General features: G+C 34.4%; 1 protein-coding gene across 1 annotated transcript; it reads left to right on the top strand.

The window, feature by feature from the left end:
• The first annotated feature begins 674 nt into the window (after window positions 1-674).
• On the top strand, window positions 675-3594 carry LOC120204457 (biosynthetic peptidoglycan transglycosylase-like). Its single transcript, XM_039204545.1, has 5 exons — window positions 675-1178; window positions 2420-2545; window positions 2633-2784; window positions 2903-3047; window positions 3309-3594. Exons 1-5 carry the CDS (start codon window positions 690-692, stop codon window positions 3453-3455), a joined length of 1059 nt encoding a protein of 352 aa, XP_039060476.1. The 5' UTR covers window positions 675-689; the 3' UTR covers window positions 3456-3594.
• The last annotated feature ends 13992 nt before the right edge of the window (window positions 3595-17586 follow it).

Here is a 17586-nt window from a genome sequence, read left to right as displayed (position 1 = left end):
ACAAACTAAATTAGGAAAATTACTTTTACTTCTGTAATATTCGATTTAAAATAACTGATTAATAAATTAGATATTAGGAGATGATTATTAAAAAAAGGTAAAGTACATAAATTGTCTCCGATTTTAGGATAGTGTTTTATTAAGTCCATTGGCTATTAAAAGTTAAAAAATGATTCTTTAACTATAAAGTGTTGTTTTGTTGAGTCTCATGACTATTAAAAGTTATAAAATGATCACTCGACAATTCATTATGTTACAAACTCGTCATTTTTCGTTAAAAATTTGACAGTGTTTGGATCTAAACTTTAACATGTTGTCTGTAATATGATAAAATTTTATCCTGAAATCTCAAAAGACTATCATATTTCAATCATTATGTTAACATTCAACTTAGATAATTGTCAATCTATTAATGGAATATAATGAATTAGGGAACATAATGAATAGTCAGGTGACCATTTTGTAACTTTTAATAGTCAAAGGACTTAACAAAGCAATCTGGGGATCATTTTATCACTTTTAACAGTCAAAGGACTTAATAAAATAGTATGCTATAGTAAAAGGACCATTTGTATACTTTACCCTAAAATACAACCACGGTTTAACTTTTTTTTTTACCATTGCTTCAATGTTGTTAACAGTTCTATTACACAATTAACGGAGCCGGGAAGAAAAAAATAAACAAGAAAATGGGGATTGCAGCAGCTGCTGCTACTCACAAATTGATGATTCTCGGCAAAACCCCCAAATTCTCCTTTAAAAACCCACAAATTCTCTTCGATAAAACCCTTATTTTTAATTCGCCGAACTCTCCGACTCATATCAATTCGTTGCTTTGCCTACGAGTCAACTCACTCCACTCAAAGTCCCCGCCCGTTCGCACCCATCACCCCATCCAAGAACTACTCCTCCTCCTTGCTTTTTTATTGACCCTTTTGTGTTTCCGTCTTTTGTCCAATGCCCTTTTGTCTGATTTTCCTCTTCGTTGGCAACACCTCATTGCTTTCTCTCATGAAGCTGAAGCTCGGACCAAATCTTATCCAAAACATCTATGGCGAGCCATCGTTGTTTATGAGGATCGTCGCTTCTTTAGGCATTTTGGGATCGATCCATTTGGGATTGGTCGAGCTGTTTTGTCGCTTTCGGCTCGTGGGGGTGGTAGCACCATAACTCAGCAGGTTAGTGTAGTTTTCTTAATTGAGTTTTTATGTACATGACATGTTTGATGGTTTTACCCAATTAAGTGCGTTTTTATTTTATTTTTATGTTTTAACTTTCAAATGGTGAGCATTGCTTCTTTGGATTCGTTTTTTGCCTTCTTTATTCATTTTGGATCTCGCTACATATGAATGGCGAAACACGCATTTGACTCTAAGTAAACTTTCTCCATCCTTTAAATATTTTACCCCTTAAAATATTTGACTCTAAGTATTTTGAAGTTGAAGTTTGAGTTTTAATACTAATTTGTTGCATTGGTAACAAGAGTTTCATTAATTATATAACTTATGAAGTGCACTAGTAAAAGTCAGGTTGATGATTTTGGAATAATGAAACTGCAAATTAGGGTAGACTGGAAAGGAATCATTAACCTAGCAGGTAGGGGTGAGCGTTGGATCATGTCAAGTTGAGTCAAAAGATTTTGATTTATTTGAGTTGACTAGTTTTTCGAGTCCATTCGAATTTATAAAATTCAAGTTGAGTCGAATTTTCGAGTTTTGCTCACCCTACTAGTAGGATTGTTGGTATGGGTTATTTTCTTTAATCAAAAGTTTGAGTTTTAGTATTAAGTTGTTGCTTTAGTAACAAGAGTTTCTTTAATCATATAGGTGTCATTAATTATGAAGAAAACTAGTCCATGTCAGGTTGATGATTTTGGCTGTATTTAATTCGCTTTGTGCAGATTATTTTCTTGAGTAGATATTAAGATCACATGATTTTGCCTCCGTCTCTTTTAATCCTTTTGAATTTTATGTTGTTGTTTTCTTTAATCATATAGTTGCATACACACTGCCAAATGTTGCTCTATAACACAAATGATGTTGCCTTTGCCCCCAAACTTTATAAAATTATTGGAATGTAGTATTCTTCGGATATATCAATCAGCTAATATGACATTACAGCTATTATGTAGAATGGAATTATATCCATTTATTTGTTTTTTTAGTGACATTTTGATTGTTGATATGAGGAGTTTTTTTTGCTTATCCTCTTGACTGCCTGTTGTTTCCCAAATCCAGTCCTTACATATCACCTGGTATTTTGGAACTTGACCATCTTCTACTTTGCAAATCCTGGAAAAGCTATTTAGTTCAACCAATACTTGGAGTTTTCCCTATAATATATCTTCTAATTGATTTGAGAAGCATCTGTTCTTTCAATTTTTGCCATGTGCGATGATTCTCTGCAACTCACATGGCAGCTTGTGAAGAACACTCTACTGAAAAATGAGCGCACATTCTCGAGAAAGATCTTGGAGACGGTGCTGGCTCTGGTATTGGAAAGGACAATGTCAAAGCAAAGAATATTAAGCTCTTACGTTTGTAAGGTCAATCACATTCTCATTTATTTTGATGATTGATGCCTTTTCTCTTTGATGCTCATGCATGTGATTTCTTCTTGGCCAACATTACAGATATACTGGGGACATGGTATTAATGGTATTGAATCAGCATCAAAATTCTATTTTAGGAAGCATCCATCTCTCCTGAGCTTGGCTGAGTCTGCGATGCTTACTGGACTTATACCAGCACCAGAGCTTAGATCACCACTCAGGGATCATACCAGGTTTTAAACTATCGTTTTTGTAATTATCTTAAATTCTCCATTTGTAAACCTTTTAACCCCATGAAAAACGAAAACGAAAGAACGACAAGCTTGAAGTTGACTTTTGACTTTATGATAGTGGCAAGACCTTCCAAGCCAGAGTTTTGAAAAGGATGGTGCAAGTAGGCTTTCTTGACATTGAGATGGCACTTTTGGCAGTGAGACAACCTCTTTATCTGCATCTTAGTAGGGAAGAGCATGCCAATGGACTTTCCGATGAGTTGGTACGACATATCTTCATGTTTTGCCGTTCTGTAATGATCATCAGTAGCAAATAAACAAAATCAATCAAAAGATCTTAATGTGAAAGTTTCAAGATGACACTGCAGTGATCTGAAATTGTCAACAGGTCCCTTATTTTTGGTTCTAGCTCATTCATTCACTCATGGATATTCATCTTAATACCTGCCACAATCAACCATGACAACATCTCACCATAAACATGAAGCAATCACAATTTAAATCATAGCCTATTTTATTCTCAGGGAGTTGGAGGGAAGAATAAGCAGAATGAAGAAGGAACAGAATCAACATGGAAAGGTACATGGGGTTGGGAAAGAGAAAGTAAAATACGGGAAGTATGTGAAGAGATGGAAAGATGGGCCATCAAGGTTCGACTCGGATGTACTTAAGGAAAAAAGCTTTGTTTGAAATGAAAAGCGGAGCACTTGTATTTATTCAAGATAACATTTGTTGGGTTAAGAGTTATTTTTAGGGAGGAGTAGCATTTCAGTTCTCTCACCGTTCTGAAGAAATAACAAGTTTAGGATCCGGTTCTCTTTCATTATTTCTCTACAGATTTGAATGGCATACTTATTGATAATTGTACCATTAAACCCATCGTATGTATGGGATATGATCATTGAATATGATTATTTATAATCTAGTAAACTAAGTACCTCTGTGGTTAAGGAATTGTTGTTATTCTTTTATATTCCGGGTTCGAGCAACATGTATTTAGAAGTGTTCGAGCGTTTAATGTCAATTGATTGAGAGTCTTTGAACAAATATTATTTTTGTATTCACCTCAAACTAAAAAAAATCTGTAATTTATATCTATATAATATATTATAATATATATATTGATAGGGAAGCGGTGGTGAGTTGATGAACGTTGCTCTTGTTGAAGAATCAAACCTAGAAAGCTCTAGACTCGATTAAGAACAAAGGGAACGAATAGGGGAAGGTGGCAGTAGCAAGTAGGGTTCTTAGAGTTTATTTTAAGTGTTGGAAACAAGGTAAGAAACAAGATTAAAACAAGATAGAGAAAAGATAAAGGAATTGCAAATAAAATAAGATAACCAAGAAATCAAAAGATCTCCCTTATGAAGGTGAACGGTAAATATGATTGATGGCGTGGATGGATATGTGGAAAATCGATGGATAATGTCCTATCGAGCCCTCCTAGTCGCAATGAAAAGGCAAACACGATAATATGACTCTAACCAACCCTCCTAGTCGTAATGAAAAGGCAAATTGGAGTGTGAAGATTAATCTCCCTCACAAGAACTTGAAAGAACTCCAGGAGAAGAAGCTTCGAAGGCACAAGGCAATCAACACTTGCAAAAATGAACTCTCGTTGTATTATTAATCAAAGAAATCTGATTTACAAAGTAGAATGAAGCCTCCTTTATATAGGGGCTGAGTTCTAAAGGTCCTAAATAACTAATGAATAAAATAATAATAAACTAAACATGTCTTAACTCTAATTCCTAATAAAATAATAATAACTAAAGATAATATTTTAACCCAACCTTAATTCCTAATAAAATAATAAATCTAATCCTAAAAGATAATGCATCATCCTATATTAAGTTATATTACAAATAATCAATATAAATATTGAAAATTCGTAATATTTACAAAATAACGTATTAATCCCGTATAGGATTTCCTGCATGCACCGTCTTCAGTAAAATGACCATATATTGAGTTCCCGATATCGGATTGATGCGATTCAAGAACCGTTGGAAAATAAGAGACAGACGGTTGTATCTCCAGAAGACATGTCGACCAAATAAGATCAGGATCCCATTCAAAAAGTCGTTGCAAGTCTGCTGCTGTTCTGATCTTCTTTTCCAAAGCTTGGACGAGTGGATCATTTGGAAGAGTTATTACTTCTTCCTTTGATGTGAACCTTGTGATGCATGTATCATCCTCCCTTTCTTCAAAAAGATTCGACCTCGAATCTGAAACATTAAAGGGAGCAACATTAGAATAGTTTAATAATTCATTCACATTATGCTTACCGAATAGATATGCTTTGAATCTTCGAGACTTTGTTCTTCTAATAGGTTCGAGTAGAAACATTAGTCCAAAGAAGCATGTATTATGGAATCTGGTGCATGTATCATATATATATATATATATATATATATATAAAGTATAATGTTAAAAGCGTTAATATTGAACATGTGTTTTTAAAATTAATTATTCAATTTCAATATTTCATTCTTCTGAAACTGATAAAAAATAATTAACTGAAAAAAAGAAAAAAAAACTATTCAGTCCTATTATCGTATTAAAATAATTCATTCTTATCTATTATCATTGAAATTGTTTTTTTACAGTAAAAGAGGATATTATATTAAATTTTTCATGATATCCAAAAAAACATCAAAGTTGTACAAAATCAAACAGCAAAAAACCCCTTTACACAACAAAACTCGAACCCACCCATCAACATGAAAAACAAAAAAATTCCCCACACAAAGTAAAGTTGTAAATTCACCCTATAAATTTTGTTAATATCATACCCCTGCAACCTAGCACAAACTGTCAGCCTAAAACCTTCAAAAACCTCATTAACAGATCGAGAGACTCTCCTAAAAACCTATGATTTCGCTCCTCCCAAATAAAATACAAAAAACTAGCCCAAGTCAATTTCAAAATACAAGCAATAAGAGACTTTCCTTTCAATGTCCAACTACCCAAGCAAAGCATCCTTCCAACATATCAATCTTCCAGGAAGGTCGCACACCCATAGAACCTTACTCCAAACCTGGCAAGCAAAAGAGCATTCACCAAAAAAGATGATCCCTATTATCCATTCCCACCTCACAGAGACCGTATAACACATTTGAGTCAATTCCCATTCAAATAAGCCTATCTTTAGTAGGCATCCTATTCAAGATAATCATCCAAGAAACAAAAAACAATTTTGGAATATGCAAAGGAAACCAAATAAGGTTCTCCCAAGAGACTTTGTCTTTTCTATCGCAGATTTTCTCCCAAATGCATCCTCCTACAACCTCACTCCAATCTAGCATATTAGCATACACGTTATTAGCCTCATTCCGAAGCTTAAGAACCTTATCTAAGATCCAGCTAAAATGAGACTTGCAACTCACAGTCCAAACCCCCTTTTCAAAACATATTCTCTAACCCAAGCCACCTAAAGAAAGCCTTCACTGGCTAGAAAAATCTTGATCTGAAGGAAACAACAAGCCCTATTCCAATAATCCAGACTCTTCAACCCTAATCCACCCTCAGACTTAAGCCCACAAACTTGCTACCAATTAACCCTAACACTCTTAGTTGGCATATAATCTCCTTTCCAGAAAAACTGAATACAAAGTTGCACAACCTGCTGAATAACACCCTTAGGCAAAATCAATTGCCTACACCAAAAACCCATAATACCATACAACATAGCCTTGATCAACTGTAGCCTACCACCATAGCTCAACTCCCACTTAGCCTACAAACCCAGTTTAACCTAATCTTATCAACCAATGGCAAAAAATCCTTCACAATCAACTTTCTAGTGACTAAAGGCACACCTAAGTACCAAACTGGAAACCTACCCAACATAAACCCAGTAACAGCAAGAACCCTTGCCAAAATACTTCCTGCATCCCACAGGAAATCGACTCAGATTTCCTTGCATTAAGTTGTAAACCAGACATCTCATAAAACGATTGCAAGACACTTACCACCCCCAACACTGAATCTTCAAACCCATGGTAGACGATGACCAAGTTATCAGCAAAGCTAAGATGCGTAAGAGAGACCCTTTTGCACTTAGGGTGAAACCGAAAAAGTCCTCCCTTAGCTGCAACACTCAACAGGTGAGGTAGAATGTTCATAACCATTACAAAGAGATAAGGCAACAAAGCATCACCTTGCCTTATCCCTCTCCCCCTTAAAGCACTCAACTAAACTACCATTAAAAGCAACTAATAAGTGAACACTGGTGACACAAATTCTAATCCACCCCCTCAAAACCTCAAGAATCCCCAAAGCAACCAAAACATTCATAAAAAAATTCCCAACTAACAAAATCAAAAGCCTTCCTTAAGTCAATCTTAAGAGCACAACTATGAGACAGGGAGTTCTGATAATAACCTTTAACAAGCTCTTGAGCAAGCAAAGTGTTATTAACAATACTACGTCATTTAACAAAGGCAAACTGATTAGGAAAAATCATACCAGGGAAGTAACTAGCCAACCTACTAGCTAGAATACTAGAAATGATTTTATACACCATCAACAACACGAGATAGGACGAAACTCCTTAGCCATACATGCATTAGGAACATTAGGCGCCAAAAAATAGACATAATTAAAACAGGAGTAAGAGAACCAGTATGAAAAAATTCCTTAACAACAACTAAGAAATCATTCTTCATTATATCCTAAGCCACCTTGAAAAACTAGGCAGTATACCCATCATGCCCTGGACTTTTCTCATCTCCTTGCTTAAACAAGGTTGATTTGACTTCCTCAGAAGATACCTTCCGCAATAAACCACTTTTAGCCCCCTAAGGCAACTCAAATCCCAACAACTCCTTAAGAAGCTCAATATAACAACCTCGAATGCCATCATCATCATCAAAAATTATCCAATCGAATACCATTCTCATAAAAAAAGCCTGATCGTGTTCTTTTTCCTCTTCCCCATCACAGTAGAGTGAAAGAACTTAGTACTCTTGTCTCCCTCAAAAATCCATTCCACATTCGCTTTCTGTTTGTAAAAAGAAGCCTCAGCCACCTCCAACTCCCTAAGCTCCTCCTTAACCATCATTTCCTCAACCAGATTCCTACTACCAGCACACGAGAGATTTAGTAATTGAACCTTCTTTAGCTAATCTCTCTTAGCTTTAACTCTCCCAAATATATCAACAATACCTCCTGTTAAAATCCTTAAGCCTTGGCTTAAGTCTTTTCAACTTAGCAAACAAGTGATATATAGCACAATCAACCACCTCACCATGCTAAGACTCTCTCACAACATCTTGAAACTCACCATGAGCAGTCCAACAATTGTAAAACATAAAAAATTTAGGCCGATCAACCTGATTATCCTTGCAAAACCAAACTACAAAAGGAAAATGATCAAACACCCCCTAGCCTTAAATTCAACAAACGAATCTGGAAAATCAACAAGCTACTGAGAATTAACCAAGACTATGTCCAACTTCGGAGCTTAAATTAGCTAAAAATGATCTCATACTCTCATGCAATACAACTTTTTTCTTATCAATCAGGCGTAAATATAAGGTAATATATGTTTAAATATATTTAATCATTTAATATTAAACGCTTATATCTTGACATACGTGATACTCTAACCTAAAATTAAAAAAATATATTTTTTACCACCAAAATCACTTTCTTCATATCTCGTGCAATACAATGTTGGATATGCAACCGAGATACTCAAATTCACACCACAAGGACTAATTACAAGGTAAAAACCATTCAACCAACTCGTGGGCTACAACATTTGCCTCTGGTAGCAAAAAATGAACATGAAAACTACTATTCTCGAAAATGAAATTTCAAAGGCTTCTGGCGAAAGAGAATCTCACGAGGGAAAGATAGTTTGTGTCGTAAGTATGTTGACTTTAGCTGCATCCCCTTCTTTTATTACATCACCCTATCCCTTCTCAACTGCCAACTTCATTCTTGCGGTGAACGCGTATATCACCAGTTATGAAATACCAGACACCATTATTGTTATATAGTGAATATTATTATCATTAGGGTGAATAAAGCTCGATTCGACACGAAAAATTATTTTTTTTATTTTCGAGTTATTCGAGTTATTCAAGTCAACTCAAATTATCAATTCGGTTTTTGAGTTTGACTCGAGTTAAAATTTTAAAATTTTGAGTTTCTCGAAAAATAAAAAATTTGACTAAGTATTTTAATAGTTTTACGATTTAGTTATTGATTTCATTATTCCTTCCATTCCCCATTCATTTTAGGCCCTGTCGTAACCGATTTTTGCCCGGGTATGAATTTTCTTGGCAGAAAAAGCATGTGAATAAATAAATGGTTTTAATGAAATGTTTTGGGAGTCGCCATCGACCTTTTGGGTTAGGTAGGTCGAATACCTAAAAATCATCTTTTAAAAGAGTTTTTAAGAAAACATCATTTAAAAGATAAATTTGTTTGCGTATAACCAAAAATTCATTCTTTTTAGTAATAAAAAGGGATTCGTGGTCGGTTACTTTTGGGGAAGGATTAGCACCCCCACAATGCCCAAAATTGGTACCGTCGATTATAAATTGTCACTAGTAGTGAAAATCTAAGAATTCGAATATAAATTTAATTTACGATCATATTAGTTCATATAAAATCGCAAAATTCTAAGGAAAAATATAAATATTCCAATATTTCCAATTGAAGAGAAACTAATCCCTAAATTATTTTAGGATGAATATTTCTTTTTTCCAACTGAAATAATAAGAATGTGATAATTCTTCCCAAGAAATAATTTGATATAACCAAAACTAAAGTAAGTATATTTTTTAGGTTGTTATAAACAGGATATTTATTTATTTATTTTAAAATACCATAATAGGACATCTAGTTAATTTAAGACAACCCTTTCTTAATATTTAAAAATAAATAAATATTATCATTTAATAAACTTATGAAATAGGTTAAATTATACATATGAACCTTGCATATATAGGTGACTAATTAATAAAAAATTAAAACTTTAGAATTGTATTAAAAATTAATAAAACTTAAGGTCAAAAATAAAAATTACTAACATATCAGGGATTAAATTATAAAATATCAAAACTCATGGCACTAATTTGAATCATCACAAAAAGCTATGTACCGATAGTGTAATTTAGCCTTAATTATTAATCGATGATTAAAATATAAATTATTAAAATTAAAAGGACTAAATATGGTATTTACCGTAAATATTTAATAAACATAGAAGGGACTAAAACATAATAAAAAAATGCAAAAAAAAAAATTAAAAGACACATAAAATCAATTCAGTGACTAAAATGTAATATTACAAAACCCTTAAGGACTACAAACATAATTTACCCATTTCAAAATTACACGCAAAACCATCCCTAAAATGATGTCATTCGGGGATGGGTATTTAAACAAAAAAATCTGCCTAAAATGGCCTAACCCTCTCATTTTCTCAAATTTGCTTCTCTCTCTCGTTATTTGTATAACTCCGACGATGGGTAAGTTTATACTTTCCTCTTGTTTTTCGTTTCTGTGTATATCTCTCTGTTCCTCGTTCTTGTTGTGTGTTGCTTGCTCTCGTTTCCCATTCTTGTTGTCTGTGTCCCTTCTTTGCAGGTAAGTCGATGGCTTTTATAGGCCTCATCGATGCTCCCTTCGGACCGGTTAAAGGAGTGTCCTTGGTGAGTCACCGAAGCTACAGTGGTGACTCACCATAGGGCTACGACGTGTGTGGCATCCTTTCTTCTTCTGGAGGCTTCAGTTGAGGCGGCGAAGGCGTGGCAAGGGCTAAGAGGAGCACCTGGCTTTAGAGGCGGCGATAGTTCTTCCTTGATAAGGCGGCGGCCGACATAACCCTAGGGTGTAATGAAACCCTAGGGTTTCTTGTTGGATTCATCTGGACCGTTGGATCTCACCAGATCTAACGGCTGAGATCTATGGTGGTTAGAGAAGATGATGAAAACCCTAATCGGGTTTGGGTCATACTGGGTGGCCTGGGCCGGATCGGGTCTGGACTTTGTATTTTATTTCTGTTGGGCCTCTGGGTTTTTGTAAATGGGCCTGTAATAATTGTAATTATTATTTTTTAATAATAATAATAATATAATAAAATAAAACTGGAAAGAAAATTAGTGCCTACAGCTGCCCCTTTTTGCTCATTCTTGTGTTAACAAGAATAAAGCAAAGAGGAAAAGACAATAAGTTTTAGTCCAGTTGACCTCTCTTGATTAAGACGGAGTTGTTGAACCCTCAAGTGATGGATTCGAATCTTTGCTAAAATCCATATTTTCAAAGCTTGAAAAGTATGGTAATTCTTTGCTGAAATTTTTGCTAATCTTTGGAATTTCTGTCAAATATTCAATATCTAGATAAAATTGTGAAATGAAATTAAATGATTGCAAAGAAATTTGTTCAAAAAGAAACTATCTCAAGTGAGATAAAATTTTTTTAAGACAAACTATCTCGAGTGAGATAAATTTTCTGTTTCAAGCGAAACGCCACTGATTCGAAATGTCGTGAATCAAGCAATGAAAATGTTGAAAACATTCTGCCCGAAGGACTTATAGATGGCCCAAAGAACTTATCATCTTGCTCGAAAGGCTTACAGAAGTCCCAAAGGATTTAAGCATCATGCTCGAAAGACTTACTGATGACTCGAAGGATTTACAAATCAAGAAACCCTTGAAAATCAGACTTAGTTTTTTAGTTTTCAAGGAACCCCTTAAAATTACGCTTAGCTTCCTTTAACAACTCTTTTGAGATAATCATCAAGAAACCCCTAAAAATCAGGATTAGTTTCTAAAATCTCATTTGAAAACATCATGTCCGAAGGTCTTATGGATGGCCCGAAGGACTTATCATCTTGATCGAAAGGCTTACAAATGAACTGAAGGATTTAAGCATCATGCTCGAAAGACTTACTGATGACCCGAAGGATTTATAAATCAAGAAACCCTTGAAAATCAAGTTAGTTTCTTAGTTGTCAAGGAACCCCTTAAAATTAGGCTTAGCTTCCTTTAACAACTCTTTTAAGATAATCATCAAGAAACCCCTGAAAATTAGGCTTAGTTTCTAAAATCTCATTTGAAAACATCCTGCCCGAAGGTCTTATGGATGGCTCGGAGGACTTATCATCTTACTCGAAAGACTTACAGATAACCCGAAGGATTTAAGCATCATGCTCGAAAGACTTACTGATGACCCGAAGGATTTACAAATCAAGAAACCCTTAAAAATCAATCTTAGTTTCTTAGTTGTCAAGGTACCCCTTAAAATTAGGCTTAGCTTCCTTTAACAACTCTTTTGAGATAATTAAGAAACCCCTTAAAATTAGGCTTAGTTTCTAAAATCTCATTTGAAAACATCATGCCCGAAGATCTTATGGATGGCCCTAAGGACTTATCATCTTGCTCAAAAGACTTACAAATGACCCGAAGGATTTAAGCATGATGCTCGAAAGACTTACTAATGGCCTGAAGGACTTACAAATCAAGAAACCCTTGAAAATCAAGCTTAGTTTCTTAGTTGTCAAGGAACCCCTTAAAATTAGGCTTAGCTTCCTTTAACAACTATTTTGAGATAATTAAGAAACCCCTTAAAATTAGGCTTAATTTCTAAAATCTCATTTGAAAACATCATGCTCGAAGGTCTTATGGATGGTCCGAAGGACTTATCATCTTGCTCGAAAGGCTTATAGATGACCCGAAGGATTTAAGCATCATGATCGAAAGACTTACTGATGGCCCAAATGAGTTACAAATTTAGGAAATAGTTTACTAAGTAAGAAACTTTGGAAATCATTTTCTTATTTTTCGAAATAACTTGTTGATTGGGTAACATGTCCCACTTCAAAAATAATGTTTCACTTATGGATTGCGACCATCTATTCTTCAGATGTTTGCTTGATTCCTGCATTTGAGGTTTAAATTCTACCTTCTACTTGTAAGGTATTTTGTCATCATGAATCTTCTTTTTTCATACGAAGATCTGTAAAAACATCATGTTTGAATGCAATCAAATGTATCAATGTAATGCATTTTCTATTATGCAAATGATGTTCTTATGAATGCATGAATATTGATGCAATCTTCATTTGACTTCAAAGTGCTAACTCAGTCTTCCTTCACTTAGTAAAAATATCATTTCAAGCTGTCATTCTCTTTTTTGGAAGAGCATTCTTTTTGTCTTCTTTTCTTCATTTGGATTAAAGTCTTAGAAGAAAATGTTTCATTTATGGAACTCTTATTGCAGTCAGAATTATGACCTTGATGCCTCCATTTTGTCCTTGATAACACCGGCTTTTTTTGCCTGGACTTGTGCAGAAATCCAATAAAGCTATCATCTTTGAAAGGAGAATATGTCATCTTTGGAGAATGTAGATGTAAATATGCCAAACGCAGCAGAGATTAATTAGGAGAGCAACGTCTGTTCTAATTCGACTTTTGAAACACATCACAAGGAAGATTTATCCTAATTCCTTTCATGTCTCTACATCTAATCGTATCTCGAACAAATCCATTCAGACCATATCATGTCGAGATGTTTAACAACAACATATCGTTCAACCTTAGTTGACTCCACTAGTTTCTTGTTGTTAAAATTTCAGCCCCCCTTCCATGGAAAGAAATCTTCACAATTTATTATTTTGAACCTTGAGGTTGAAGAAGACAAACTTTATCAAGGATCAATAAATGGAAACACCATATGATTGCAACATTGGTTTAGCACTGTAATCATTGGTTCGTAAAACATTTGACAACACATTCATCCTTTCCTGTGGTTTCTACCCAGATTTATCAACCATGGAACTCTTTGTATAGTGTTTAGAGCTTTTGTATGGCGTTACAAGGACACCGAAGGACCAAGCTCATTCGGAATACAAGTGGGATGCTTTAGCTTGCCAGCATTAATATAGGTGACATCACCAGAATAATGCAACTATATGATAAACAAAATGATCATGTATAGTCAGCTCCACTGTCACTGTTTCACAACTTTCATTCTTCATAACTTTCTGTCTCATTGGGAATATTTGCTCAAATCAATGATCTTGACAAAGGATGATACGGGCCTCCCAAAATGCCCCAACATTTGCTGATATGAACATTCAAAATGCGTTTAACATAGTTTCTTGCTGATATGGGCTTTCAAAAATGTTCAAATATTCATATTGACCTGAGCCTTCAAAATGCCTCACATGGATCATTTCTGTCTAAAATGGGCCTTTAAAATATCCCAACATTTTTATGATGATGTCAGTCTTCAAGATGTCCCAACATTCTAAGTTGTAAGGTTCACTCTCAATGTCTGTTTGACTTGAATATCATTATCCCCACGAGGTCCAATTTTGATAATACCCCATTGTGGGTACTCGTGGCTCTATTCGTGCTCAAATCTCTTAATCTTACATTCTCTTATTCTAGTGTTACTAAATAGCAGCGTTCTCAAGTGACTTTAGGGATTCTCTTCATGTGGTCACAAACTTAAGAAGTGATCAATCATAAATGTCTGAGATATGTGCCTCTTCTGAATAAGGTGATCATTTTCTTCTTGATTGGTCGCATTATTGCCTTTTTTTTCTATGCACTAGGATATGTACCCTTTTTTCGAATGAAACATTCATCTTCTTCTTATCAGGTTGCTGATAATGTCACAAGAAAGTGTTACAAGGTCAATTTTTTAGACGTTTTGGTTTATTGGACCATTTGCTTTCAAAAATGTGAAGTGTTTCATCATTTTGGCATTGCTTATTCGTTTTCTCCAATAGAGGTAGAATTGGCATCAACTTGGTTCAAGGACCTACCTCATTTGAGACTGTCCTATTTGAAAATGTTTTTACTCCTTTCTTTATTAAAGAATGAAAGAAATTTGTAAAATATTGCTTAATTTAGGTTCACAATAGAATTAAATCATAAGCATGAATTCAAAAATATCGAAAGAATCAATAACTCTTTAATGTTTTAGAGTTATAGCTCTTTGACAAGTATCAAAATTTGGGTTGGTTTCAGGATAGCTTTCCTATTTTCTATGATTACATATATTTAAGATGTCACTCCTCTCTCGCTCTTTGTGAACATTTCCACATGCCTCACTTTCATGACTTGGTATTTTAACCGGATGCAGACAAAATGACGCAACTAGCATAACCAATTACTTAGAATTTGTAGAATACCTCTATTTCGATTCTCTGGAATCTTCCATTTAGACTCCTCTAACCAAAGCAGTACGAAAATATTGGTCTAAAAACGAAATTTCTGAGTGCTTGTGTGAAGTTTGACTATAACAGGAGTTTCTTAACTCCCTTAGATAATATTTATAGCAACTTCTTATTTGCCTCTTGGCTAGCTCAATTCAGCTTTATTGTAATTTGCCCTTTTTTGGCTATTTGAAACTTATTCGAAAAGCCGGGCTATTAACCAATTGCTCTAGAGAGACAACCTTATTACATATAATAGTATAATAGGCTAGCTGAATATTATCCATAAAGCCGGGGTGATTAACCAATTGCTTTAGGGGGATAATTCAAGATTTATTGTATATAATAATATATCATGGGTATATGGCTCCAACTTCTTAAGCTTGTTAAGAAGAACCTGTTATAGTCTAAGTGTTTTGGTGGAAGTCAGAAAAAATTTCTTCGTTAGAGTTCAATTCTCAAGCAACTAACTTAAACTAGATTTACATATTTGTGAAGATTATGTTCATCATCGAATGTCATCAATAGAAAAGTAGTCTAGTCAGTTTTGTAATGTAATAGACAAATTATTTCAATCTTGATATTTTGTCAAAGATTTGTTTAATTCCTTGCAATAGGAGAAGGCTATCTCATATTTGTAAGAGGATGGTATGAGTGTATTTCTTCTGAGGTAAGGTCAAGGGTCTTTGTTTTACCAATTTTCAATCTTGATATTTTGTCAAAGATTTGTAACCCTAATCATATAGAGTTTTTAATCTTGTTGATATTCAAAGAACTGGAAGATTGCAAAATTAATTCAATGTTCATAACCTTAAAAGCAACACAAATTTATTTATTAAAAAAACGGAGAAAAGAACAAAAATATGTCCAAACAAGATGCTGAAAAATGAGATAAAGCATTATAACTGATTAAATGACCTTTTCTTTGATTATGATGCCCCTTTATTTATCTAATGCGACAACACTTGATTCAATCATGCTTTGATGTCATTCTTTGAGTTTGTCATCCATTGTTTCACCAACTATCGTGTCAATGTCTCATTTTCAACAAGCATCTCTATTTCTTTTAACAGTGGCCTACAATTACCCGTAGAATGTCCATATACTCTCAAGTGGAAATCACAAACACTACCTTGATCGTAATTATGAGCAGAAGGGTTTGGTGGCACTTTCATTGGTCTTGGTGTGATGTATTAACCTTTAATCAAATGAGGGTACAGATCTAAGATGAAAATATGGAACACCTCTAAAGTATTTCTCGATCGTGTGACTTTCTTTGGTCGATCCGAACAACTACTTGCTCATTTTCTTTTGCAGTTACGGGGACTCTGGATGCGACGCTCATTCACATAAACAACTTTCACTTTTTGATCAGTTGGACTTTTGGATGTGACTTTTAAGTTTCCTTTGTTGATTGCATTTTCAATTAATTCTCCATTTGTCACAAAATTCTCAAATTCATTCGTCGGATTTGCCAGCATTAACTCAAAGAAAGGAGCGGGAAGGGAATTGTGAAACATATGTGATATCTCTTCTTCTAACATGGGAGGTTGAACTTGTGCTTCCACTCCTCTCTATCTTAAGGCATACTCCTGAAATCTTCCATTGGTTTTTATCCTTATTCCTTGAAGATCCTTACGTTTGGGAGCTAAACCTTTAACATACTGATATTATCCCAAAAATGCATCAGCTAGATCAACCCATCTCTTAATCTGCTCTTGGTTCAAATGATTGTACCATTCTACTGCTAGCCCAATGAGACTATCATGGAAGGAGTGGATTAACAAATCATCAAAATTTAAATATCCTTCCATTTTTCTGCAAAACATTCTTAGGTGGATTAGGGGACAACTGATGCCATCATATTTCTCAAAATCAGGCATCCTGAACTCATGGGGGATAACCAAATCTGTAACCAAACTGAGCTCTCTTGCTTCTAGTTCTTCATAGGAGGCATTAACAACTTTCATATTTCTGATTGTTTCCTCCACCTTCTCGAATCCCTCATCATATTGTGAATAATTAATGAGGCTATTCTTTAGGTTCGAGTGGGATGGACCAGGGTATGTTATCATTCTTGACTCATTAATCTGATAGCATTGTTGCTCTTTAGTAGTTATCTCTTCTTTATCAGTTGCCATCACCCGAATAATTTGATTCGATCCATCTTGTAGAGAATCTGACGCTTCATTCCTCGTATCTTGATATAACCCTGTCAATTGTTCTGGCCACTGATCTTGTAATCCCTCATGACATTGCTCCATTGTTTTTATGATGATGATACAGTAATATGAATGAATGATATCAGTTTTACTGTTACAAAACCTTTCATGAATTATTTACATGTTTTTATAACTAATGCATATAATAATACTTAAATAAATAAATAAAATGTAATGCAAATGCAAAAATGCAATTTTCAATGCAAATGCATGTATGAAAAAGGTATCAATCAAGGGTGATCATCTTAAAAGAACTTTCATTGAACACAAAAGTTTCGATACATCAAACAAAACTTTACATATAGGGGATAGGTTTCACTCCTAACTTCTCCATTTCCCTTAAAAGCCAAATTAACTTCCACTCATGCTCAGATGTGGAGTTGTCAATATGCTTTA

Source organism: Hibiscus syriacus, unplaced genomic scaffold (assembly GCF_006381635.1).
Source record: "Hibiscus syriacus cultivar Baekdansim isolate YM2019G1 unplaced genomic scaffold, ASM638163v2 tig00010927_pilon, whole genome shotgun sequence".
Taxonomy (NCBI): domain Eukaryota; kingdom Viridiplantae; phylum Streptophyta; class Magnoliopsida; order Malvales; family Malvaceae; genus Hibiscus; species Hibiscus syriacus.
This window is presented reverse-complemented; position numbering and strand designations above follow the sequence as displayed.